This window comes from Anas acuta, chromosome 1 (genome assembly GCF_963932015.1).
Source record: "Anas acuta chromosome 1, bAnaAcu1.1, whole genome shotgun sequence".
Lineage (NCBI taxonomy): Eukaryota > Metazoa > Chordata > Aves > Anseriformes > Anatidae > Anas > Anas acuta.
Window position 1 is genome coordinate 141,349,141 of NC_088979.1, and position 25,613 is coordinate 141,374,753.

At 38.9% G+C, this 25,613-nt stretch overlaps 1 protein-coding gene across 15 annotated transcripts in view; it reads right to left on the reverse strand.

The window, feature by feature from the left end:
* ERC1 (ELKS/RAB6-interacting/CAST family member 1) overlaps positions 1–25,613 on the reverse strand; it is a 302,166-nt gene that overhangs the window by 265,353 nt on the left and 11,200 nt on the right. The window contains exon 1 of one of the 15 annotated variants that reach the window (XM_068661322.1): positions 22,798–23,005. The exons of the other annotated variants lie outside the window; for them this stretch is intronic. Within the exon in view, the coding sequence (XP_068517423.1) occupies positions 22,798–22,908 (111 nt within the window). The 5' untranslated portion in view covers positions 22,909–23,005. Of the gene's footprint in view, positions 1–22,797; positions 23,006–25,613 lie in introns of those variants that run through there. 15 annotated transcript variants of the gene reach the window in all.

Genomic DNA, 25,613 nt, shown 5'->3' on the forward strand with positions numbered 1-25,613 from the left:
ATTCACAAGCATATTCTAAAATTCGAGTAAACTAAAGATGTATCTAGCACGTGAAATCTAGGCCTCAGTGTAAACAGTCATATTTCCTACATATCCATTATTTTCTGCTGTTTTTGTTAATTACTGTCATTGACAAGCACGTCCCTTGTAATTTTCTGCCACGTTAGCAGAGGAAAGGTGAGAAAAAAAAAACAACATCAACTTTTAGGTCACTCAACCATGTTCACCAACACTAAAACGTTAAGATAATGCAGTTAGACCTCTGGAACACCAGTATGACATAATCGTTTGTCAGTGGGTACCTACATTTCTCCACACCTGATGAGCACCCTGATTCATCCATATCTGCAGAACGTAATTCGATTACGTTGTTATAAGCTGACATTTTACCACTCTACATTGAGTTCCTCCCAGAGAAAGATATATTTAAAGACAAAAATGTCTGCTGAAATTCAAATTAAGCTTTAGCATGCAGCAGTATTTTACAGCACTGAAATGTAATTTCAGAGGCTGAAAATTTCCTAGCTGAAAGAGGCACTCACTCCTTGCCAATTAAACACTTGCATCTGTCTAAGAGATCAATCCGTCCTCCAGACTGTATTGAACAAAGACCCTTAGAAAAGCCTCTGCTCAGGCTATGTGGTACTGAAAAAAATACTGTGGCTTTGTGAATTAGTAAACAATAGCAGTTTGAAGCTCACACATTTACTTTTTCTGCAGCTTCGAGTATAAATTCCTGTATGTCACCTCTTTGAGTTTGAACGTTTTATACAATAAATCGTGTCAATAATTTTTCATTACTGATAAACGTAATATTGAAGATTTATAATTTTTAAGTCTTGAACAGCCAAACTCATACCTAAAGTTAAAGAAATACAGAATTAATAAGTCAGTGGGAGCCAGATATGTACATCCACAATTGCCTGAGATTGACTTCCTTAGGAGTATCTGAAGAATATTCCAGCTATAATAGAACAGAGAATATCTTTTAGCTACATATTTTAAATTATTATTTTGAAGGCTGCAAAATGTTTACTATACCAGAAAATGGCACTTTTTTTTTTTTAAAGAGTTTATATATGCCATCAAGGAGATAAAATGAGAAGCCTTAAGTTCATTTGAGACTTAAAATAATTTTTGAAAATTATTTACTAGCTAAGTTTTTCTTCTTGCAATATGATTTTTAAGATCTAGAGCAATATCCACTAGTATATTGCCTATTTTCAGGACAGTCAAATTCTACATGAGATTTTTTTTTCCCCTTTTTAAACCTCAGAGTTCTCTGTAAATTTGAACCACAAAGCTATACAGCCTAGCTAAATATAGCATATAACAATATCTTGTTTATATTGATAAACCATCAACAACATCAAACATCTAGATCACAAGATACTGTAGAACAGTTTCTCAATACTGAAGTGTCTCCCACCCCTTGTCAATTAACAGCTAACAAAATAAAAGTTTTATTTGTGGATATTATTAATTTGTCAACTAGATTCTGCAACAGCTTCTCAGATCTCTGTCTGTTTCTCTACGGGGCCAATAAAATTACAAAAGCTATGGAGAAAGTGTGTAGAGAATAAGGAAAACTATTCATTTGGTTTTGTAATAAGAGAAATAAATACCATATGAAATTGTTAGCCAGTATGTTAGAAAACATACCAAATGGGATGAAATAAGAACTGTGATACACATTGTCACATGATATCAGAAATTTACACAAGTTCATTCATGATAACCAGTAACAGCAATATTTACCTAACCACAAAATACACAAAATGAAGATAAAATGGGTAGACTTTTTAAGCTACTTATGAACATTTCTTTATATGGCTAAAGGTGGCTCAAGAACTATACGCTACATACGTAATAAGAAAACAGTAATTTCTAAATAACTTCAGGATCCAGATCTGCTAACCCAGTTATCTAAGGTGTATGTGTATGCATATATATATATATATATATATATATATATATATATGAATAAATATATAAAGTTCCTAATGAGTCACCAAATGTTTACCAGCATATTAGAGGAAACAGACTAATAATGACAGTAGTTAAATGCATATTCATGTTGGAATATGGCCATTATACTAAAATCAGCTACTGAAGACATTAACACAAAAAGAATAATAATATCATTTGTTAAATCAGAAGCCAATTAATTACTTTCTTTCAGAAGCATCAAAGGATTCATTAAGCATGAACATGAAAGGTACAGAGAAATCCAGATCTTGCTTAACGTGATTTATTTCCATATTATTTTGTTAACTTAAAAAAATCCATTAAATTACTAACAAATTAATTAGCAGTTTGTATTTCAGGGCAGGGAGGTTTCAGGGTGCTTTTCAGAGACCCATTCATTGTTCTTTATACATGTCCAAATTCTGCTTTTTCAGATTTGCTTGATTATACCACCTTATTCCATTATTTACTCACTGTGATATTATTTGCAGCAAAACCACTCTTACGTAGCCTTAGCCATGCAGACAAAAGGCACCAGAAGCATTTTAGAAACAGAACCCAAGAGTTCAGCCACTAAAGAGTTCTTCAAAAAGGCATTTTTTGAAGATTGAGGAAGCAATCCAGACTTACACCGAACTGCAAGAATGCTGAAGGCAGCATTAGCTTCTAATGAGGAAGTGCTTATCACCAGTTATTCGTAATATTTAGCCCAGCACTCCCTTTTCCACATTCCCGAGATGTTATGGACTAGTACTTCCAATCACAACTGCAGGGTGTGCAGGTGTCAAGGTGCTGGCAGCAGGGGGGCTGCAGGCGGGGAGGAGGCCAGAGGCTGCCCTGTGCCTGATGCAGTCAGTTCCAGGGGGTATCAGGTGGACCCACCGTATTTAAGAAAGGGCAGAAAATGCCAGATGGAGAGAGGAGGAGGAGAGAAGAGAACAGCAGGAGAAGTAAAAGAATAGCCAGGTTGGAGCTCCATGCTAGAGCAGATACACCCTAAAGAGAGTGAAGCCCATGGAGAACCCATACTGGGACACATGAAATGGGTGGGAAGGAAAGAGCAGCAGAGAGAAACTGCTCTGTCCTGGCCCCAACCCCTGACTGTCCCCTGCCTTGCTGAAGGCGTTGAGTATAGCCTGGGGTGGCAACAAGCAGTTGGGTGACTGGGTTAGTGAATTGGAGAGCAGAAGGGGGGGAGGAGAGGTGTCTGGAGTGAAGCTGAGCCTGGGAAAGGAAGTCAGATGTCTTTCCCCAAGTACTTTAATGTTTGTCTTTTTTTGTTCCCCAGTAATTAAATATTTATGTTAATTTGCAACAAATTAAGTTAAATTCCCCACGTCGAGTCTGTTTTACCAGTGACAGTGATTGGTTAGTGATTTCCCTGTCTTTATTCCAACCCGCAAGCTTTATTGCACCTTGTCTCCCTATTTTCTCCCTGTCCCATTGGAGCGGAGGACCAAGAAGGCAGCTGTGCGGGTGCCTGGCTGCTAGCCAGAGCCAACCCAACAGGGTAGCATCGTAACAAGGTAATGCTAAAATGCCACAGCAACACTATCACATTTCAACCCAGTTCTACATCGCTGAAACTTACTATCCTTAAAATCATGTTACTTGATTACCAAAAGCATCCCCGCTAAAGATCAGCTCTACTTCAGCTGGGAAACAGTACCAGATAATGGTCATGCTTGTGCTCGCTTTCTGAGAAATCTTTGTTTCCCTGAACCATGACTCCAAAAAGAGGCCTAAAGATTTACATTCCAATTTCTTCACAGTTAACACAGCATAAGCTGCAGAGGAAAGATAAGCACATGGTAAAGTGCCTATGACAAACATCACCAAAAAACGTTCAAGACACTAGTGAACAAATCTGTCTAAACTGACTAGTTAGAGTAAATAATGAACAGCAATCAGGCAGCTCTATTTCCACTGGTTTGGCATAAGCATGAACCTGCAACAAAAACACAAAACCAATTTTAAATTTCTTTAATAGTTTTATGATTTGTGAAATCAGAAACTGTAATTAAAAAAGCCAGAGTGAAATTCTACCAAACTGAAGGGTCACCTGCTTAGTATCTACACAAAGCATTATCGACATAAGGATGATTTTAACCTCTACATAATCCAAATAATTGGATTATTAACATTGCTGTTAATATTGATGATTAATATTAATTAATATTGTAAATATTAATATTGTAATTGTTAATATTGCATTATAAATATTGTTGTTTACTAGTCTTTACTAGTGGCCTTTATGTACAGTCACACTGTGGGTATCCATACATCACTAAAACTGAAGATGGAGAGTTTTATCAGATAGTGCCTGGACAGTGCGCACCCACATTCTGAGAGTACAGAGAGCCATAAAGTAATATGGGCTGAAAGGGACACCTGAAGTTTATCTAATCCAATATCCTGCTCAAAGCAGGGCAATGAAACCCATTTGCACAGCAGTTTGCCCAATCAAGCTCTGAATATCTCCAATATCAGAGAGGCTGGTTAGCTTCTTAGAGTGTTTAATTACTCTAATGGTGAAAACTGCTGCTCCTTTTCTGCTGCACACCTCTGAGAAGTCTGCCTCCATCATCCTCACACTTTCCCATTGGGTAGCTGAAGACCACAAAAAGATGCCCAGAGCCTTACTGTCTCCAGACTGAGCAAATTCAGTTTTTTTTCAGGCTCTCATATGCGCTACAGTTCCCTCATCATTTTGGCTACCTCGTTGACTCACTCCTGAACACCACATTACTTGCTGTAGTGCGAAGCAGAAACTGGATGTAGTACCCCAGACGTGGTCTTAAACGCTGAATAAAAGCAATAATTGCTTCCCTGAAGCAGATGACCATATTCTTGCTAATACAAAACAGCATACAGCTGGCCTTCTTCACCACAAGGGCACACTACTGCTCTACATTCACTTTGAGGTCTACCCAGACCCACAGGCCCCTCATCAGGACTTTGTAGCCAGTCAACCCCAGATCATCTGAGTGGATGGGGTTTTTCCCATTCCATATGCAGGACTTTGCACTCAACTTTACCAAATTTTGTAAGGTTTCTGCCATTCCTTTTTTCCAGCCTTATGAGGTCCCTCCAAGTAACAGTGCTGCCCTTTGATATAGCAACTGCTCCCCATAATGTGGCATCTGCAAATATGCGGAAAGTACACTCCCATCCTATTACCCAGGTCATTGATACAGACACCGAACAATACTGACCCAAGAATAATACTAGTAATCTCATCAGTCAGATTTTTTGTTGTTGCTGACCACCCTTTGAGCCTGGCAGCCCAGCCATGTAAACGCACGCATTTGGTGCGTATTTTGCCAATTTGGCAATAAGCATGCTATGGGAGACCATATCCAAGGCCTTGCTTAAGTGCAGGTAAACATCCACGTGTGTGGCTTCCAAGAGGATCTACTACATAACCTTTCCAGAGACTGAGATTATGCTAAATGACCTGCAGTTCGCTGTATCCTCTTTCTTTCCCACATTGAAGGTGGGCATGGTGTTTGCCTTTTCCATTATCAAGTACTCACATGTATGAGTTTTTTCATGTGGCACTGACCCTTTCATGTAGAATGATCCACATCAGATGAGGCACTCAGAAGTCTCGGCAGGTAGATGGCTGACAAATACCGTGTCGGATACACTGGTTCTGGTACTGATTCTCTCTCCAGAGGGAAGATGGTGACTCTACACTTTATTTATATAAGAGTTATGTTTCTTGGATACACTAAACACCCACTTTGATGCAGAGAAGTTAGAAGTCTAAGCATTTCCACCATTAGAATCTCTGGCATTGAAAATGAAGCTCTCTGCAGAAAAAAAAGTAAGGATACCCTCAGTGTCAATGGTATGACCTCAGTGCTGTAAGGAACGGAGAAAGTAGGCTCTTCTAAACAGATTCACTACACTGAACTGTTGAGAAGATCTCAGACAAATATTTAAGCAGGTGCAGACAAGCATGGGCAATATACAGAACGGGTGAGATTGCAACAGTGTGTTTGTACTTTGGTGCTAATGGTACACGAATATCAACAATGCAAAACTGAGCTATCACTTGAACAAATTAAAGACTATGAATGCAAGAGGAATTCAGAAGTGCTAGAACAATAAAACTTGTATGAACAAGCTGAGTAAAGGAACTGAAACTGCTTACCTACAAACCAATTTCATAAAATACAGTGGAACTACGAAGGGAAAAATCAAAAAGGAACAAGCCAGACAGAGATGAAAACATACAATTGCTTTAATGATGAGACATGCTAAACAGATTTTAGACTTTTAAAACAAATGCATGTTTTACACATAATATGCATACATATGCACACACACATATAAACATATTTAACAGAAAATAAACAGAAAATGTCTTGATATATCCAGAAGATGTATTTTGAGTCAGTCTCACAAAGAAAATTAAGTAGAGAATGCCTTTAAAGTCTGAAAACAAAAGAGAAGGGGAGTGGAGAAAAAAAAGAAAAAAAAGTTTCAGGACAGTAGTTCCTGATCAAGATTCCCAGATCTAAATGAATGCAAGAGCTGGGAAGAAGATATCCATATAAATGATTGAAGGTCAAGTAAGTGATCAAAGATCTTTCACAGCATAAAACCAGGGACGGTTTAATACTTGCAAGGTACTTATGCAAAGTAACATTTTTACAAGACAGTCATCATAAAGAAGCTGAATCAATAGGCACCTGAAATTAGTGGTGAAAGATGCAAAAATCAGATTGATTGTTGAATCTATTTGATAAACTTGAGAAGTTTTTCTGACAGCATGAATACACTGTGCAGCAGCTGAGAGGGACAGGAGTGAGGAACATGCAAGAAAAACAGCCCTGCAGACCCCAAGGTCAGTGCAGAAGGAGAGTAGGAGGTGCTCCAGGCACTGGAGCCGAAGCTCCCCTGCAGATTGTGGAGAGGACCATGCTGGAGCAGACATCCACGCCGCAGGCTATAGATACATCCCAAATGATACTGCAGCTCACAGACAGCCCACACAGGAGCAGGCTTCTGGCAGGAACTGTGGCCCATGGAGAGGAGCCCACGCTGGAGCAGGTTGTCTGGTAGGAACTGCAGCCTGCGTGGGACCCATGCTGGAGCAGCCTGTTCCTGAAGGACTGTACTTCATGGGAAGGACCCAAGCTGCAGCAATGTACATAGGAGTGTAACCTGTGGGAGGGAATCCATACTGGAGCAAGGGAAAAGTGTGAGGAGGAAGAAGTGGTGGTGATGAAGCCTTATGTACTGAGCACAGCCTCCATTCCCTACCTACCTGCACCACTTGGCGGGGACAAGAATAAGAGTCAGGAAGGAAGGAATTCGAGCCTGGAAAGAAGGTGTGGGTAGGGGGAAGGCGTTTTTTAGCGCTGTTTCACACCATCCTACTCTATTTTTAATTGGCAATAAATCAAATTAATTTTCCCCAAGCCATCTCTGTTTTACCCATGACAGTAACTGGTGAGTGATCTCCCTGTCCTTACCTCAACCCACAAGCTTTCATCTTATTTTCTCCCCCATCCTGCTGAGGAGGGGGAATGCCAGAACAGCTTGATGAGCCAGCCCACCACAAGAGGTGATAAAGAAGGAGCTCCTTTCGCTATCCTTGTTCTGGCAGGATCAGGATGAAATAAGATGACTGGTTAGAAAATAAAGCAGAGGGAGACGCAGCATGGTTTATGCCAATTGCTACAAGTTAAACACAGTTTGTATCTTCCATGACGCCCACACACTGCAAAACATGACAAAGACGAAGGTGACAGAAACTGGAATGGAAAGGTTGTTAAACAAGAAAGACAAAACTCACCGAAAATAACTGAGGAAAATAGATCATCTAGACAAGAGTAAATTTAAAGGCTATTCGCTGATGCTGGACAAGCTGTTAGCTTATATATTATATACATTCAGCTTATGTATTTATATACATTCAGGGGTGCTGAGAAAGACTTCTTTTCTAACATATAGAAAGTAATTGTCATGATAACTGCTAAATCAGTTTACTACAAAAACAACAAAGTTAAAATTTATTTTTTTTAACAAAATGTAATTTTTTAGCAGATAAAATTTATACATGACATAAAAAGTTTTTAAAAATTCAGGTATTTAATATTTAAAATCTGAACAAAGACATAATAAACTGGCTAAACTGATAGGGAATGAAGAATTACTAAGGGTAAATCAAAATAAAATGGCTAACTGTACTCTGAAGAATTAATCTTTAAGGCTATCCTAGGGAAAACCCTCAGGAGACTTGGAAGGCAAGGCAAGGCTACTGAAAAGGCTAACAGGAAGATGGTCTGACCTGAATTGAAATTGAACAGTGAGCCAGAGGCAGAGCAGCTACGGAACTGCCATGCAAACTGAGTGCTCTTCTTGAAGTTAAAAAAAAAAATAAAATAATGTGACAACCTAAAGCTCACCACAAACTCTCATACAGATATGCCTCCATGTTGATTAATATTTTAAAAGTACCGTCACCATCTGTACCATGAGAATATCTTCCTCCCTCACAGAAACATTTAAAATATAATGATTGTCACGAGCATTTGTTCAGAGCTTTGAAACGCATGAGTTTTGTGCATAGGTGTTAACACTAAAATCATAAAGAATCTGAGAAACAAATGCACCTAGTGAAGGTATTATTCAACGTTTATGAAATAAATCTGCAACAGAAGCAAAGCCAATGAAAAGCTGGGAGACAAAACAAATCAAAGTGATCTATGTCCTGAACCCGGGATTTGGAAAGATAACAGTCACACTTCTACAAATAACCTTGGATTTGTAGGAATACTGTCAAATGTAAGACCTGAAGGTCAATCTGGATCTAATGCACCTGGACTAAGACTCCTCCCTGGAAAGCCTGCGTGATCAGTGAAGAAAATGAACACAGCGATAGCAACAGCGCAGAAGCAATCATCATACCTGACATGTTTTCATTTCACCTCTAACAAAAGAATGGATGCCCTTGACTGTCAGGATGGAGGAGAGCACTCCAGTTGCTGACATAGAGAGTCTGCAGCAACCTTGTAAGCCTGGGCAGCTGATGCTCTCTCAGCACCAGTATGTCCAGCAAGAACACATCAGTAATACTGGAAACAAAAGCAGGCAGTCTCATCAGTACCAACCTACTCAATACAGCTTGGGGATGCAACGCTTTGGCTGTCTGAAAGTCCACCTAGTCCTATTATATTTTATGGAACGTTTTTCCAGCTAAACTGATATGGGAAGCTCAGTCACTGTGGAAGAACAGGAGATTTATAAAGGCTATATAAAGGTTACTATAAAGGCTTAGACAACCATAAAACTTAGATCACGGTAATAATTGCCCCAGAGACTAATACCTTCTTTCACTGAACATTTTACAGACTTTTTTTCCATCGTCTCATGAAGGTGAACCTAGCACTGCTAGATGGGAGCCGTACACTTCCTTTTCAGACCCAACCTAGGTCTATTCAGAAATTAAAAGGAAAGATGTCTTTTCAAAATAATTGACAATTTTTGTACCTGCTTAGAAAAAGACTTCCAGAAAATCATAATCATATAACGGCCTGGGTTGGAAGGGACCCTAAAGATCACCTAGTTCCAACCCCACTACCATGGGCAGGGATGCCACCCACTAGCCTCAAATACCCCACATGCCCCAAGCCCCATTTAGCCTGGCCCTGAACACCTCCAGGCAGCATGGGGCAGCCACAGCTTCTCTGGGCAATTTGTGCCAGTGCCTCACCACCTCATTGTGAAGAAATGTATTTTCTGTATGTGTTTACATTTGTTCTTTAACTAATGATGCTGGTGACTGTTAGTATCCTTACTGGAAGGCATAACTGAAACAGAATAAGGAGAGCTTTCAAAGCCTGTCAATTTAGTGTACAAACAATTACACATAACTTGATACTGTATTTGTATCATATTCTTTCCACACCTTTCTGAAACAAGACAAGTACAGGAAGTCGTCTTCATTTCTGATTTAGACTACAAACGCAAGCATACATAATACAGCATACCAATCAGTGTTTCAAAGGAAAATTATGACAGAATAATCCTGGTTGGAAAGGACAGCAGGACGTCATCTAGTTTAACCTCAGGCTCAAGGCAGGGTCAGCTATGAGATTATAACAAGTTTTTCAGGACTTTATCCAGTCAGATCTTGAAAACCACCAAGGTTTTTCTCATATCTGAAGAGAACTTTTATGCCCATTGTTTCTCACCCTTCCACCACGCAACACTGTGAAGAGCCTGGCTCCACCTCCTCAATAACCTCCTTATAGTACAGACTGCTATTAGGTCCTAAGACCTTCTCCAGGGTAAGCAAGGCCCATTTCCTCAGCTTCTTCCCACTAGGCCTGTACTTCAGCCCACCACCCAGCTTGGTACCCCTCCAAGGAACTCACTAATTTGTATTTTCTTTGGATAGGGCAGCCCAAATCTGGATACAATATTCTACATATGGTTTCACAATTGCTAAGCTGAAGGAGATAATGACTTCATCTGTTCGTAATAGCCTCCTCCTCCACTGCCAGGGCACACGCCTGGCTCACACTCAGCTTGCTGTCCACCAGGCCCCCCAGATCCTTTTCTGCAGAGCTGCTTCCCACGCAGCCCATCCCCATCCTCTGTTTCTGCAAGGAGCCTTCTTCCTATTCATTGTTGCTGAATCCCCAAGACTCCAGCCTGCTCATTCCTGCAGATTAGGTCTCTCTGAGCAGCAGCTTTGCCCTAGAACATATCAACTACTCCCCCCTGCTTGGTGTCATCGGCAATCTTAATGAAAGTTGACCATGTCACTTTCATCCAGGTCATTGATAAAGATGTTAATCAAGACTCAACTCATTACAAGAAGTGGAGTAGATGTTAACTCATTAATCACTACCCAGGATCTGAAGACACCAACAGCTTTTTACCCATGTGTCTGGCCAACCACTCTGACCATAGCAATCTAATCAGAATTATGAGAATATTGTGGGAGACTGTGATGAAAGCCTTGCTAAAGGCAATGTAAATGATACCCGGTTCCTTATTCCACAAATTCAGCCATTTTATCAGAGAAGGCAGAGAGGTCAGGCATTATTTACTCTTGGTAAATTCATACTGACTGTTCCCTTCTTGTCTTTCACTTGTGCTGAAATGTTTTCCAAAGGAACTCATCCTGCAGAATTCCCAGGGACTTGCCTGTGAGCCCATGCCTTATCTTTTGACCTAGGCTGAAGACCAGATAACATCTACGTTTCCCCAGTTGTTTGAGACCCCTTCCCTATTTTCATATTCTTTTAAAGATGAGAGGAATAAGCCTTCCACTGGCATCAGCCAGCAATCTCAGCACCCTCAGTTTCATCCCATGATCTCACACAGAACAAGTACTTCCAAGTACTCCCTGACTCAATGCTCATTCAATTCACTGCTTGTAGGTCTCCTTGAACCCAGGCTCCCATCAAAAAGGCCTGCTAGATCTTATAGAGTACCTCAGCAGACTTGCATAGCACAGAAAGATGCAACACTTTGTTCAGATGTGTTCTCTCTCTATTTGCATACTGTGGGAGAATGTAGGAAGCCAAGTGGGAAGGTTGAAGAGATTGAGTAATCGATCTAGGGGCTCAACACTAGTCTGCATTTCACATTAAGAGTTCTTGAATAAACACCTCAGTTCCACATCCAAGAGTAAAGAAAAGAATTCTTCATTCCTTTCCTCCATACTTGCCCAAGAATACTAATTTTTCAGAAACCGAAGCATATTTTTACTCTGTTTATAAAATCGAAAGGAAAATTCTATCGTGAATTCTCCTGCTTCTGTCCATATGCTGTTTGGAAACAGAGATATTGAGTAGGAAATAAGTGAGATTTATCTTGTTCTAGAGTTTTTTACAAAACATGTTTTACAGTAATAAAAACATCATTATAGTTCTAAGGTTATATCTCAAATTTATTTCTTTCAGCCTTGTTGTTTAAGGAACAAATTCAGATGAAAAGGAACCCTTTTTTTCCAAATGACTCCAACCAGAACAGTTCCCTGACACTCACTTCATCAGAGGCTATATAAAACCAGTACAACCAAGAGGGGACAGCCATGCCAAGTTATATAAGGTTAATGATACTGGAAACACAGCACTTTAAAAAGCAAATTCCATCCAAGAACTACATTAAAAATATGTGCTAAGTTCAGGACTTCCTAATAATTGGATGGCTTCATATTGAACTAATTCTGCTTTATTCTACATATGTTGAATGTGTTCTCACATTATTATAATACCAACTGTTCTCCATTTGGTACAGAGACTGAATGGTGCTAATTAGGGGACTAAAACCGTATTGATTGTAACCACTGGTATTATCCACAGCATGTGGCAATTAAAGATCCACCAAGAACAAGCAGAAAACTTAGATCAGTGGGAAAATATAATTAGGGCAACAGCTATTTTTTGCTTTTGTTTTTGTGTTTTTTTTTTTTTTTTTTGCCCAGAGTTCTTGTCAGGTGTCAGTCATCAAATTGGTCAAACATTTCCCTACAATTTATGACACTCACAATCTCCTGTTGGAGACCTGACTAACGGCCATTCAGAAAATGTACAAATCATAGTCAATATAAAATGTGCCTTGAACATGAGGTATTATAAGATCTCCATGATAAAAAGGGCTCCTCTTGTTTCCATGCAGACCATTTAGATGTGTAGCTTGGATACACATGGGTGTGCACCTTAGGGCGTAATCTGTTGCACAAAAAAAAAAAAAAAAAAAATCAACTTGTGCAATTTAAATGATTCCAGTATCAAAAGTGATGTAAGAGCAATTGTGCTACTCACGTCCTAACAGCTAACCCAATGCTGAAGGGAGGAAAAAAAAAAAAAAAAAAAAAGGATATGTATTTAAAAAACAAGAAAACAACCCCAAAGATAACAAATCAAAAGACAAAGTACTTTGGGGAAAAAAAAAAAAAAAGAAAAACAGTTTTAGCTACCAAGTGTTGCATATGAGGCTGCAGCTAATAATTACTATTTACTTCATTTATCAGTACATCTCTCATGCCTTGTGCTTAATGTTTTCCATAGGTTTCCTCTTCTCATGATTTAACATTGTACTGTTTAATATCACCTTTCAACGATGAAAAAATGACATGACAGACAATAATTTAGAACATGTTAAGAATAGGTTAGAAAGGAAAAAGCTTCCTACTGGAAATTTAATCAGTTTATGACAGTAACAACAGTTTTGTCACCTGAAGAAATACTAATACAGCATTGCTCATTACTTGTATTTCTGGTTTATGACTTATCGTACAAGGGAACTCATAGTGTAAGTTACACTTGGCAGAAGCTCAACCAGTTACTTTAGGATTAATAAAGATCATAAGCCACCAAATTCAAGTAGTCACGTGCTACCTTTTTAATTATGAAATATCTCACTACCTATTCTGATTTCTATTGGTTAAATTAACCAAAGATATCTATCTGAAGGGGACACTAAGGGCAGAAATATTGTCCATCCAAAAATAATTTTCACTTTAAAAAAAATCCCCTCTTGGAATGAAAAAGCAATGAAAATATAAAAATATTGGAGTTAATATGACCCATTTTTCTGGAATAAATGTTATTTCTGCATTTTTGTAGTCTGCTATTCATGAAATACTCACTGTCTGATCAGATATGAAGTCCAAAAAAACTGCAGTGCTCAGCAGCAAAATCTCATCTCATTTTTTCAATTACATGCAAGTCTGTATTGCACAGTGACCCATCCTGTTATTGATACACTACTAAAAATTGATACCTCCCCCTTACATGATTAACAAAATTAACTGTTACAGTTCATAGAATCATAGAATCATAGAATATCCTGAGTTGGAAGGGACCCTTAAGGATCATCAAGTCCAACTCTTGACACCGCACAGGTCTACCCAAGTTCAGACCATGTGACTAAGTGCATAGTCCAATCTCTTCTTAAATTCAGACAGGCTCGGTGCAGTGACCACTTCCCTGGGGAGCCTGTTCCAGTGTGCAACCACTCTCTCTGTGAAGAACCCCCTCCTGATGTCAAGCCTAAACTTCCCCTGCCTCAGCTTAACCCCATTCCCGCGGGTCCTGTCGCTGGTGTTAATGGAGAAAAGGTCTCCTGCCTCTCGACACCCCCTTACGAGGAAGTTGTAGACTGCGATGAGGTCTCCCCTCAACCTCCTCTTCTCCAGGCTGAACAGGCCCAGTGCCCTCAGCCGTTCCTCGTACGTCTTCCCCTCCAGGCCTTTCACCATCTTCGTAGCCCTCCTCTGGACACTCTCCAACAGTTTCATGTCCTTTTTATACTGTGGTGCCCAGAACTGCACACAGTACTCAAGGTGAGGCCTCACCAGCGCAGAGTAGAGCGGGACAATCACCTCCCTCGACCTACTAGCGATGCCGTGCTTGATGCACCCCAGGACACGGTTGGCCCTCCTGGCTGCCAGGGCACACTGCCGGCTCATATTCAACTTGCTGTCTACCACGACCCCCAGATCCCTCTCTTCTAGGCTGCTCTCCAGCGTCTCATCGCCCAGTCTGTACGTGCAGCCAGGGTTTCCCCGTCCCAGGTGCAGGACCCGGCACTTGCTCTTATTGAACTTCATGCGGTTGGCGATCGCCCAGCTCTCCAACCTATCCAGATCCCTCTGCAAGGCCTTTCCACCCTCATTCGAGTCCACAACTCCTCCACAAGTTGCTCAGTTACAGAGAAACACATGTTAACTCTGCAGGACAGATAAAGCTCAACACATTCAAGAAGAGGTAGGAAAGATAAAATATGTCCTGCTTCAAAACTTAGTTAAGGATATGGCAAAGCTCCTATGAATACATATCTGAAGAGCTCACAACACTCGATACATCCAATTACCTTATGAAGAAGGAGGCAATTTTGCTGTCTAATGGTTAGCACCGAGGACAAAAATTCTCCAATATCTCAAACTACAGGAAGCACTAACTGCATGATTTTGAGTAATCACATTATATCTAACCCAATTTAATGGTTTGGAAACATTTTACAATATGCATTCACTGACAGAAATAACACTTATCTTCCTGAGTGCTGAAATACTTAACTTCATCAGTATTTAAGTTCCTCTGAAGGCTCAAGCATTAGAAATTATACAAATGTGACTATATCCACAACAGACTTTTATTTGGCAGCAGTGGCACTGGCTGAAAGATCCTCAGATAGTCCCTACTTGTCATGTGTTGGCTGGCTTCACACAACAGTTTTGATGCACACGAAGTACGTAACAAAGGAAACTAAAAGAGCAGCTCTGCTTGAGATGCATACCAAATGCATCCCAGTCCCTAATGGGAAAACGAAGTGAACTGTGTATCACCCCTTTGGATAGCATAAAATCACACGTGCAGTGGGTTTAACAGCCAAACTGCATGCAGCATACATGAAGAGGTCCTACCACCAACTGTCTATCTATAATTGGGTGTTAAGGTGTTACTGCATCAAATAACTTGCTAACACATTCAACCTGTGAAGTACAGACCCACTTTTTCCAGACCAGCCTTCAAAGACTGTCTAGCATTCAGCACTTCACAAGGAAACATTAACATCTGTATTAACTGTAAAGGGAAGTGAATTAATGATTTCTTCCACAGGTTCCCAGTCTTTCAGATTAAAGAAGTCTGACATGAAACACTATAAATGGTTAATTAACAAAAAAGTGATGCTAAATACGAATTCATGATGATTCTCACAAAGAAAAGAGACAGACCTCAGACCTCTTAAAAGCAGACAGATTTGAGCTGATTCAGCCAAATGGAAAGAAGAATCATCATTTCTGAATAACTATACGCTAAATTGATTCTGCTTTGGGAAAACAAAGCATGCAGTTTTAAAAGGCTAGCCTTGAATGCATTCCCAGCCCTAGCAAAAAGTAAAAGCTTTTGCTAGATAGAAATGCTAACTTGGAACTTTCCTTAAATAGCAAACATTGGATTTTGAATCTTTTTTCTAGGGGGATGGGGAGGTAGAACGTAATGACGGTGCAACCATCAAATTCATTCAGCTGTTACATGTGAGGTGCAAAGTCCAATTTTAAAGTCAAATTGTGAAGATATTTAGTGATTTAAAACCACAATGCACAAAAAAGCCAGGTTTTGTAAGAGCAATTAGAAGACATTATTTTCAGCTATAATGGCTTATAAAGTGTTAATTGTGGAACTACTAGGATTTTGTACCAGAACACAATTGCCAAAAGCAGATACATACAAACCATAACCTGAGCACACAGCAGTACCCACATTCACTTCAACTCTTGGTCAAATATGTGCACAGTACTTGAATCATGGCCAAAGCACACTTATTACATTTTTTCTTAGCGTCAAAACCATCTGCTAGTTCAAACCAAAATGAATTTGTTGTTAAGAGAAGTTTAGATCAAGTCATTTTATTGCAAAATAGGGGTTAGGGGCGTTTGTTTTTGTGTTTCCCCTCCAAAATACAGCACTGAGGATAATTCCATTCCTTGGAACCTTCCGCACAGTGAATGAGACCAGAGTAAGTCCAAACACTCTGCAAAGAGGATTACAAAATGGTTGAGCGTTTCCTTTTTCTTCTTTCACAAGAAATGCTTTTGATTGCATATACATCGCATAATATTTGCTTTATAATATGAAAGTATATCTATGCTTCCTTAGAAAGTTCCCTCTTTTGAGTAACTAGGCTTAGGGATCTATTAAAATGGTTACACATTAACAGGCTCACAACCATATGGCCAAACCTGACCCATCAGATACCAGCTGAAGGAGAAAGCCTTCAAAATTGTCCTCCAAATCAAAGCATAGTTATAATAATAATTTGATATTACTCAGCTGATCTACTGGCCAATAAAGAAAGACTGGGAAATTCCACAACCCTCAAAAATAAGCAGATCCTGTGGGTTCCCATACATACACTTACTTCATGCTGGATAGAGCTAATCTTCAGAAACAACTGCATCCATTAATTTTAACATATACAGAAAAAAGTTTTCAGATATGCACATGTATTTGTTACCCTGATGTAGAACACACAAAGATTGCCATGCTTGGTCAAATTAAAGAATTATCTAGATTTTTTACGTATGCCCTCTCCCAGAGTTCTTCTGTCCTTCCTCATCAGAATCACTGAGCAGAACTACCAGAAAAGCACTGAAGTCTTGATTTTATGCTCTAATCTATTACTGTGCTCTACATGGTAAACACAACAAAGTTATTTGTATTCTTAAACTCAACAGGGACAAATAATGAGTCACTGAACAGTCTGATTCTCCGCATTTAGTCAAATGAAGGAGATAAGCCAGTTGCTTCCTACCACTCTAGTGCATGGCATAGCATTTCCTAATAATTACCTAATTAAAAGCTTTTACTATAGTACTGTTTTTATTTGTTCCCACTTCATTTTTCTAGGATTCTTCTGGGGTTTATCATTTCACTTAATCCTAATCCTTTTGTCATCCTCTGCATGGATTTGTTTCTATCATGCAGCAAACACTGAAACCACTTGCCAAAACCAGTGTAAGGAACTTCATATACACATTTCTAGTTGATGTAAAATCCAGACCCATAATTAAGTCTTACTACGAACTGAGGGATTTCTTGTGGATCAGATAAAAAACTGTCCCATAAGGCTTCCATAAAACAAACTTTAGCCTTAAAATAGAAAGGAGCATATCACGATCTAAATGCTCCACTCTTTCTATACCTACAATGCAAATAAACCTCCCCCTTTTTCTTCTGTATAAGAGGAAAACTTATCCAAGTCCCCTTCCATTTGTGTGCATAAGATGCACCTTCTGGCTCTTGAAAAGGAGGAAAAATACTTTCATTTTGTGCTCTACTTGCAAGAAATTATTCAGTTTCAGCATGATATAGAAACCTTCAACCATAAAATCTAGCTCCCCACAGGGGAGCTGAAAGGATCTAGCCCAGGTTGCAGAAGTATGACCTCTCTTAAAGCCGTGGTCTGTCATCAATCTACTGCTTCTTTAGATCCGTTCTAAGGTGTGAATTGATTACAGAATATCGGCATCATCTACAAATAAAACTTTATTTTCACAGCACGTTGGAGTTTCTTAGCTCTGTTACTTCTGACATTTCTAACATTTCCAGTAAAGGCTTAAGTAAAGTTCCAGTAAAGCTTTGGCACAATGCTCCAAATCCTTTAGCAAATCAAGCGTTTAGTATTTAATACTTCAACTTCTCAAAAAAGATGTAGCCAGAAGAATAAACCTCATGGAGGCTTATAACTAAGACTGCATGCTGCAACAGGCCATGTGGGTATCTTGTCTCACTGGTGAGGCAAGCTCTAGTTTTCTCAAGTTGCTTTTGTTGCTTCACGGTTTATTTCTGCTCATCTGAGAATCAGAACCTGTACACAGTACCTGAAGAAAAAAAGATTTTCACCTCTGAATGGTGGCAGTTCGGGTGCTGCCTTGGCTTAATGATCAGGAAAAAGCAACCAAAGTGATCAGAAGAAACACATGACCCTTTATTCTTTGGAATCCATATCAGCATCTAATTAGAGGACCATCTCAAAAGTCACCAAGTAGCTAGGATCTGGCAAGGATCAAAACCCCATAAACTTAATGTCAGTCACTGCTTCCTCATGCAGAAATCCATGAGGGAATCCATGTAGAAATCTTGTGTCTGTGAAATGCTCAGATGGCAAAGGAGTTATTTAGTGAAGTGCCTACTCCTTGATAGTGCTGCTCCTAAGAACATGAAGTATTTATTGGCCAGGAAAAAAACACAACCATATTTGGCTTTGATACAGATACCAATGAGACTTAGTTAATCTCGAACTATCATTCATTACTTGCTTGTTTTTCCCAAATCTTAGGCTGTGTCCCTGTCTCTCTCCTCAGCCAAATGGGGTAGAGATGCAAGGGGTAAAAACATAAGGCAAGAAGCAGTAAATGGCTACCCTGTAGAAGAAAGGGATGGCACTGCACTATAGAACTTCAAAATAATGCAGGTACACAGCAGATGTTAACAAAGCACTGTCTTAGAAAAATATAATTTATTGTAACTTCTCTGCTTATTTGCAAAGCATTGAAAAAGATCTTTCTGTTGGACAGCTGACCTCCATCCCTTTCTCCCTCCCTCAAGAAAAAGCATGTTTTTCTTGTATTATGCATGAGATTACAAAAGTCATCACCCCTGTGAACTAGTTTTACCTTGCATGCCTGCAATGAACTGCCTGAGATTACTGGGAAACTATATATTGCCTTTAAATTGCTTTTGATGTTGTGGAATCAAATCCTGGAAGAATCTAAATGCCTCTGAACAGCTCCTCACCCTTGCTGACTTACAGTATTTATTTTCCAAGACACTGACAAGAATCATTAGATCTCAAAAGCAATCCACACAGGAGACGCAGGCAGCATAAAACAGCAAGGACTCAATCGTTTTCCTCTGTTTCAAAAGGATTCTTGACCAGCAGTCCCTACTCAGAGAAAAGCAAAAGAAGACCAATGTGCACACATTTAAGCCATTTAAAAACAATAGGAAAAAATAATGATACATGATTTTTTTTTTTAAAAAAAAAAAAGCTTATATACAAGCAAGTAGCATTTTCAGCATAACCATCAAAACTTAGGCTTACCAATGATAGTATATTACTTAGCATTCATGAAATTGCTGAAATTAAACTGAAGAAGTCAATCATATGGTATTTTTTCCAGTAGCTGTTATACACTGCTGGAAGCTGAACTTCTCTGATTTTGATGCCATGATCCCTGAAAGAACTCTTAATAGGTGTTCTGTGCCAGTATTTTGGCATCTGATTAAGCTAATTTCAATTAGCGTATATGCAATAAGAAGAGTATTTTATGCTTTTAATTAATTTATTTATTTTAAAATAATCTAGTCTCTTCCAAGGGTGAAACCATAAAATTAGTTTCTTCATGGAGTTCAATTGAAAAAATTCAAATTATCATAAAAAAAATCAAGTATTGATCTATATATTGCTAATGAATCCTTCCATATATTCTCTCTTCATTGTGATTTAAATGTAAACACCAACGCTGCAGTTGCAAACTATGATTTATACTGGTATGCTTCAGTTTCTCTCAATCAGGGCAAAAGTTTTCAGTGTTTAATCCAAGGCTATAAAAGAAATACTGTCATCCCCTTAGAACAGATAAAGGAAAACAAACTATTTAAGTATTCTTTGGAAGCAAAGGTGACCATACAGGACAACACAACAGGGCATGATTGAGTTGCAAAGCTGTTAATGCACAAAGAAACTACTTCCACTTTGCAGTCTAAAGTACTATTGCAACCACTAGGGAGGTCAATCAGATTAACCATACTTTTCCTTGGATTTTGTTCACTACAAAAGGTGACTATCATCTTTCCAAGAGGGCCAAATATAAACCTCCAAATACTGTCATCCAATACTGTTTGTTCATTAGATTATGCCAAAAATAATACAGAAAAAAAAATACAAAGTACTATCAATGTAGGAAAAAACAAATCTGTAGTACCAAATAACTATGCATACCTGCTGACATGCCATTGTAATTTTGATTTTCTTATCCAACGCAGTAATTGCTTTCAGAGTACAGAAATATCACTTCTAAACTCTTTTGCTCTCTAGCCTTTATCAGAGACTATCATATATAGAGAAATGTATTTACACTAAGTATATAAAGCTTCTGTCTTAGCAATGGCTCAAGCATTACATAGTTAACAAGATCTCGGGTACCTACTGTGCTTAAAAGAAAAGTGTTCCTTCCAACTATGAGCTTAGGGATGGTGGCCCACTGTGGGCCACCTTCAAGTCTATAAGACTTTCTAAAATCACCAGATTGGGGGAAAAAAAAAAAAAAAAAAAAAGAAAGAAAAAAGCTGCTCAATTTCAGTTTTTGGCCTGGAAGGCATACATGAAGACTGGCATACGTATAATCGGTAGCGCTTCAACCCTTTTTCCATGGACTAGCATTTCCATCAGAAGTGCTCCTCTCCTTTCTACTTAAATCAATAGCACACAGAAGAAGACACACAAGAATACTACATTTAGTATTAGAAAGCTCTAAGAGCAGTACAAGACATCTACTAAAATGAACAGTAATGTAGAAATACCTCTGCACTACTGCTATCAGCTCTCACTGTTCAGCTGCTCACCAAGTGATGAGCAGGAAGCTCGATCTGTTCCAAACCTGAGCCTGACACAGTTTCAGGATATATACCACATACTTTATCTAAAGAAAGAACACTTTAGGGAAAAAAAAAAAAAAAAAAAGGGAAAATGACTCAAATACCAGAATTAAGATAATAGAAGAAGAAGAAAAAAAAAAAAAACCTTCTAGAGAAACCTAGTAATTCAGACATGATTTTTGAAAAATATAAATACTGAACAGTGAAATAATATGCCCCAACCCCAGTTAGGAAGCTGAACAGCCTCACTGCACAGCAAACAAAGCATTTAAATAGCAGAGTAGGGGAACAGAGTCTACTATACGTTACTTCAAGTAACTCCTCTTCCAGCTTAACAGAAAAAAGCACAGGCAAACTACTGAAGAAATTCAACTGATGCCACCCACTTTATTAAAAGCTGCTTTTAAGTTGGCAGTGTTATCCCCCCCCCCCCTTTTTTTTTTTAATGAAACAAGTAGGGACCAGCTGTTCGGCCTATACTAAAGTTAAAAGCAACTCAGGGATGACTTCAGCTCAGTAAGAAACATGGGAGAAAAAGAGCATTAGGGAACTTTGATAAGTGCAAAACATCTAATTTTTCTTTCCTTATAGAACTGCAAAGAGGCAGAACACAGAAGGCCCATTTCTTAGTAGATTACGTGATTCAGTAGATTTCTGAAGTCACTACACAGTGCTGCAACTTTGTAAATGCTTCATACTAAGCACTCCTCAGGAGATAGCTTTGAGTTACTCCAAAAGAGAATTAAGTTATAATGTCACGTTTCAACTGAGGAAAGACAGAGGGAACCTCAAAGCTAGCAGTGTTCTAGAGAAATGACAGATCTGTTGTTGCCAAAAAATATTTAAGTGTGATATAGATAATGACTTTAAGCAATGACTATGGAACTGCACATGGCACAATTAAAAATCCATAAAGGGAGAAAAATCTAGCTTTCTATTAACTAATAAGCAACTCAAGAATGATACTAGTATTAGAAAGATACAGTATGAGGACAAACAAATCAAAACTTTCAATATATAATTAAACAAAACAAAAAGTAAAATCAGTGGAGAGGGAGAATGAATCTGATTTTACTCTTTAGAAGTTCAGCCAGAACTGGAGACTGCTTCTGACTGCAAGGATGTGATCACAATAACCTGGAGAAGACTGCTGGAGAATGCCAGCCACACTTTTCCACCTCAATAAAGTAGAATATTCTGTAAGTGCTTACCCCAAGTAAGGTGAAATTCCTTTCAGACATGTTTTCTTGGTTAAATTCTCTCACTCAGACATCCAAGGCCTCTAACCACAAAAAGACCACAAAAATACATCAAAGCAGAAAGATGTTTTCAGCCGTACTGCACTATTTCAGCCAAAACATAAGTCAGATCTCATACGGATCAGACAATGTGGTTAATTTCAATGCAGGGTGCTAGACATCAAGTTTGCACTGCACTAGTTATTTTTAAGGACAATGACCTTGGTATATACAAGTTTCAACTGAAAGGAGTTCCTTTTTTCTCTCCAGTTCCACGTAGTCCATCACGGTCCAGTTTTTAGGGAAGTTATCAAAGTGCCAAAAAACCCTCTGTTTTTCCTTCACTCTTCTGGCTTCTAAGGAAAAGATTTTCAGGTAGCCTTTAAACCACACTCACACTAAAAAAAATAAAAATACCACTACTTTTCAACTCAGAGAAATATACTTACTACAAAAGCATGCTGAGGAGAGCAACACCATGCCAAAAACGAGCTCCTGTTTATTGGCTCCATCAGTTCCTCCCTGGATATGCGTGTGTTTGTTAACCTTTGAGAAATCATCTGGACTCTGCTTCTGGCTTCTCGCAAAGCGTAGCTGGATAACTAACCCACACCAGACTGCAAACTACAGCATTTTTCCAAGAACCTGCTAACTCCAGGAATATTTCCATTTTAAGTACTAAGCTCCTCAAAATGAGATGACAATGACATTCCCCACGTACCAAAAGAAAGTACTTTGTCTCTTCAAGATCAGTAACAAAAGGATGAAAATGAAGTTCAGCATATGCTGTGCTCCACAGCTGTTAATACTTGCTCTGAGTAGCCGCTGAATACAGCTGTGCTGCATCACAGCTGAAAACACCTCAACCGAGCAAGGCTTAAGCAGTCTCAAACCAAGAGAGGGCTACATGGATGCATGTGCACTAGATTTTCAATATTATATCTAAGTTAGCCCTGCTAAGTAGCATACTCTTTAATCTCCCTGTTTTTTCAGGAGTTCTGTTCCAATAATCACCATTTACTTGCACATGTTCACAAGAAATAGGAAAGAAAACTCAAAAGACACCGACGCATGTTTCACGGGAGAGTGAGGTAGCAATGAACCAAAGTTCATGTTTTCACATTTTTAACTTCCAGGACTAAAAGACAACAAAGTCTTTCAAAGCTGAGGTGACAAGAACAGCAGTAAAAAAATCCAATCAGAGGCAATCAAGTGTACAGAGAGGAGTAAAGCGCCAAGATCACAGCAATGAGATGGTGATGACTACCAGATAATGGCATGAGTCAGCCAGCATCCTGGCTCCGTGAGTCAAGGCAGTTTTTAAACAACACATTTGTCCTTAGCTAAACTTAATATACCACATGAGTCCTGCCCATGACAAAAGGCTTTATTGAAAGGGATGTGCCGAAATATTGGTGTACAGATCTAAAATACTAGTTCCTGTAAATACACTGAAAGATAATATAGCAGGAATATATTAAACTTGTTTGGGGGAGTGTAGGGGGTGGTAATGAACAGATTTTTCGGTCCCCAACAGACTAGAGAAATCCCTTGTCTGTTTAGACACTGAACAAGTCTGTTTAATTACAGTAAATCCTATTAAACTGGTCTTCCTTATAAAGGCTGAAGTGACCAATTCCAACAGGCTATAGAAGACATAATGAATTCAGAGTTTAATTAGGACACACTGTTAGCTAACTATAATCTATTAATTAGCATTCTTAGTTTTTACAGCTCATTGCAATAATACCCTTTTACTTTTAAATTGCACCCTTCTCTTTTTGGACCAAAGTTATACAATTCTACCAGTGTGGTAGTAATTATAGTGATTGCCTAGAGAACAGCGGCCTGGAAATATCTGTAAATGTTTAATTAGGGGATAAAGGAAAGACAAAAAAAACCCTCAGATAGCAAAATCAGTGTTCTCCAATCTATACATATTCAGTAACCACTTAATCCATTCTAAACCAAACACTCGTTTCTCTTGCCAGATTTTCCAAGCATCCTCAGGTGTCAAAACTGATTTGATAAAAACATTGTCACTTTCAAAGGCATTCTCTTCAACATGAAAACAGAACTTTAAAACCATGAAAATGGAATTTGGGGCTTTAAATACGCACCTGCAGCTGAAATACAAGCAGCACCAGAAAGCTGAGTGAATGGCATTTCATGTTTTCATTACACATTTCACGTATTTCATTATACTACTTTCATTATTACAGCAGCATCCTGGTTTTGGCTGGGATAGAGTTAATTTTCTTTAGAGTAGCTGGTATGGTGCTGTGTTTGGATTTAGGATAAGAATAATGTTGATAACACAGGGATGTTTTAGCTGTTGCAGAACAGCGCTTACATCAAGCCAAGGACTTCTCAGCTTCTTGTGCTGCCCTGCCGGGAGACTGGGGATGCAGCAGGAGCTGGGAGGGGAGGCAGCCAGGACAGCTGACCCCAGCTGGCAAAAGAGATGTCCTGTGCCACATGGCATAATGATCAGCAGTAAAACTGGGAAGAATTGGCTGGGGGGACTGCTGTTGCTCAGGGACTGGCTGGGCATCAGTTGGCTGGTGGTGAGCAAATGCATTTTGCATCACTTTTTTTTGTTGCTGTTGGTGTTTCTTTTATTTGTGTGTTGTTTTTTTGTTTGTTTTCCTTTCTTATTAAACTGTCCATCTCAACGCACAAGCTCTCACATTTTCACCTTTTTCAGTTCTTCCCCCATCCCACTGAAGAGGGAAGCGAGCAAACATCTGTTTGGTACTTAACTACTTACCAGTTTAAACCACAACCACCAGTATAACTGAAATTTTCATTGGGCTACTCCTAAGAAAATACTTTTGTAATAAAATTATTTAACTTTAGGTTTTCTCCAACACGACATGAAAGTGAATAGAAAATATCACACACATTAACAAATACCACACCGTGGTACTGTTACTCAGTAAGAATACAGTTATAACTGCATAAATTCATTACATTGTTTCATGCAAACTCAGAAAAAGCAACTTACTGTATTCAATTAGGTTTTTAAAAAACATGAAGAGTTGAGACAGTTTCAGTGCAGCAGATTATCACTAACCAAAAAGAATCTACTATTTAAGTCACAGGTCACCTGAAAGTATAGTGTAACGTGTCAAGTACTACCAGTACTATTTTTTTCCTCCAGTACTTTCCTTCTCCCTTTCATCTTCCCAAGCAAAACCAAAAAAAGCACTGCCTAAAATAGTAAATATACCTAAACAGCTTCAAAAACATGACCATGCTTGAA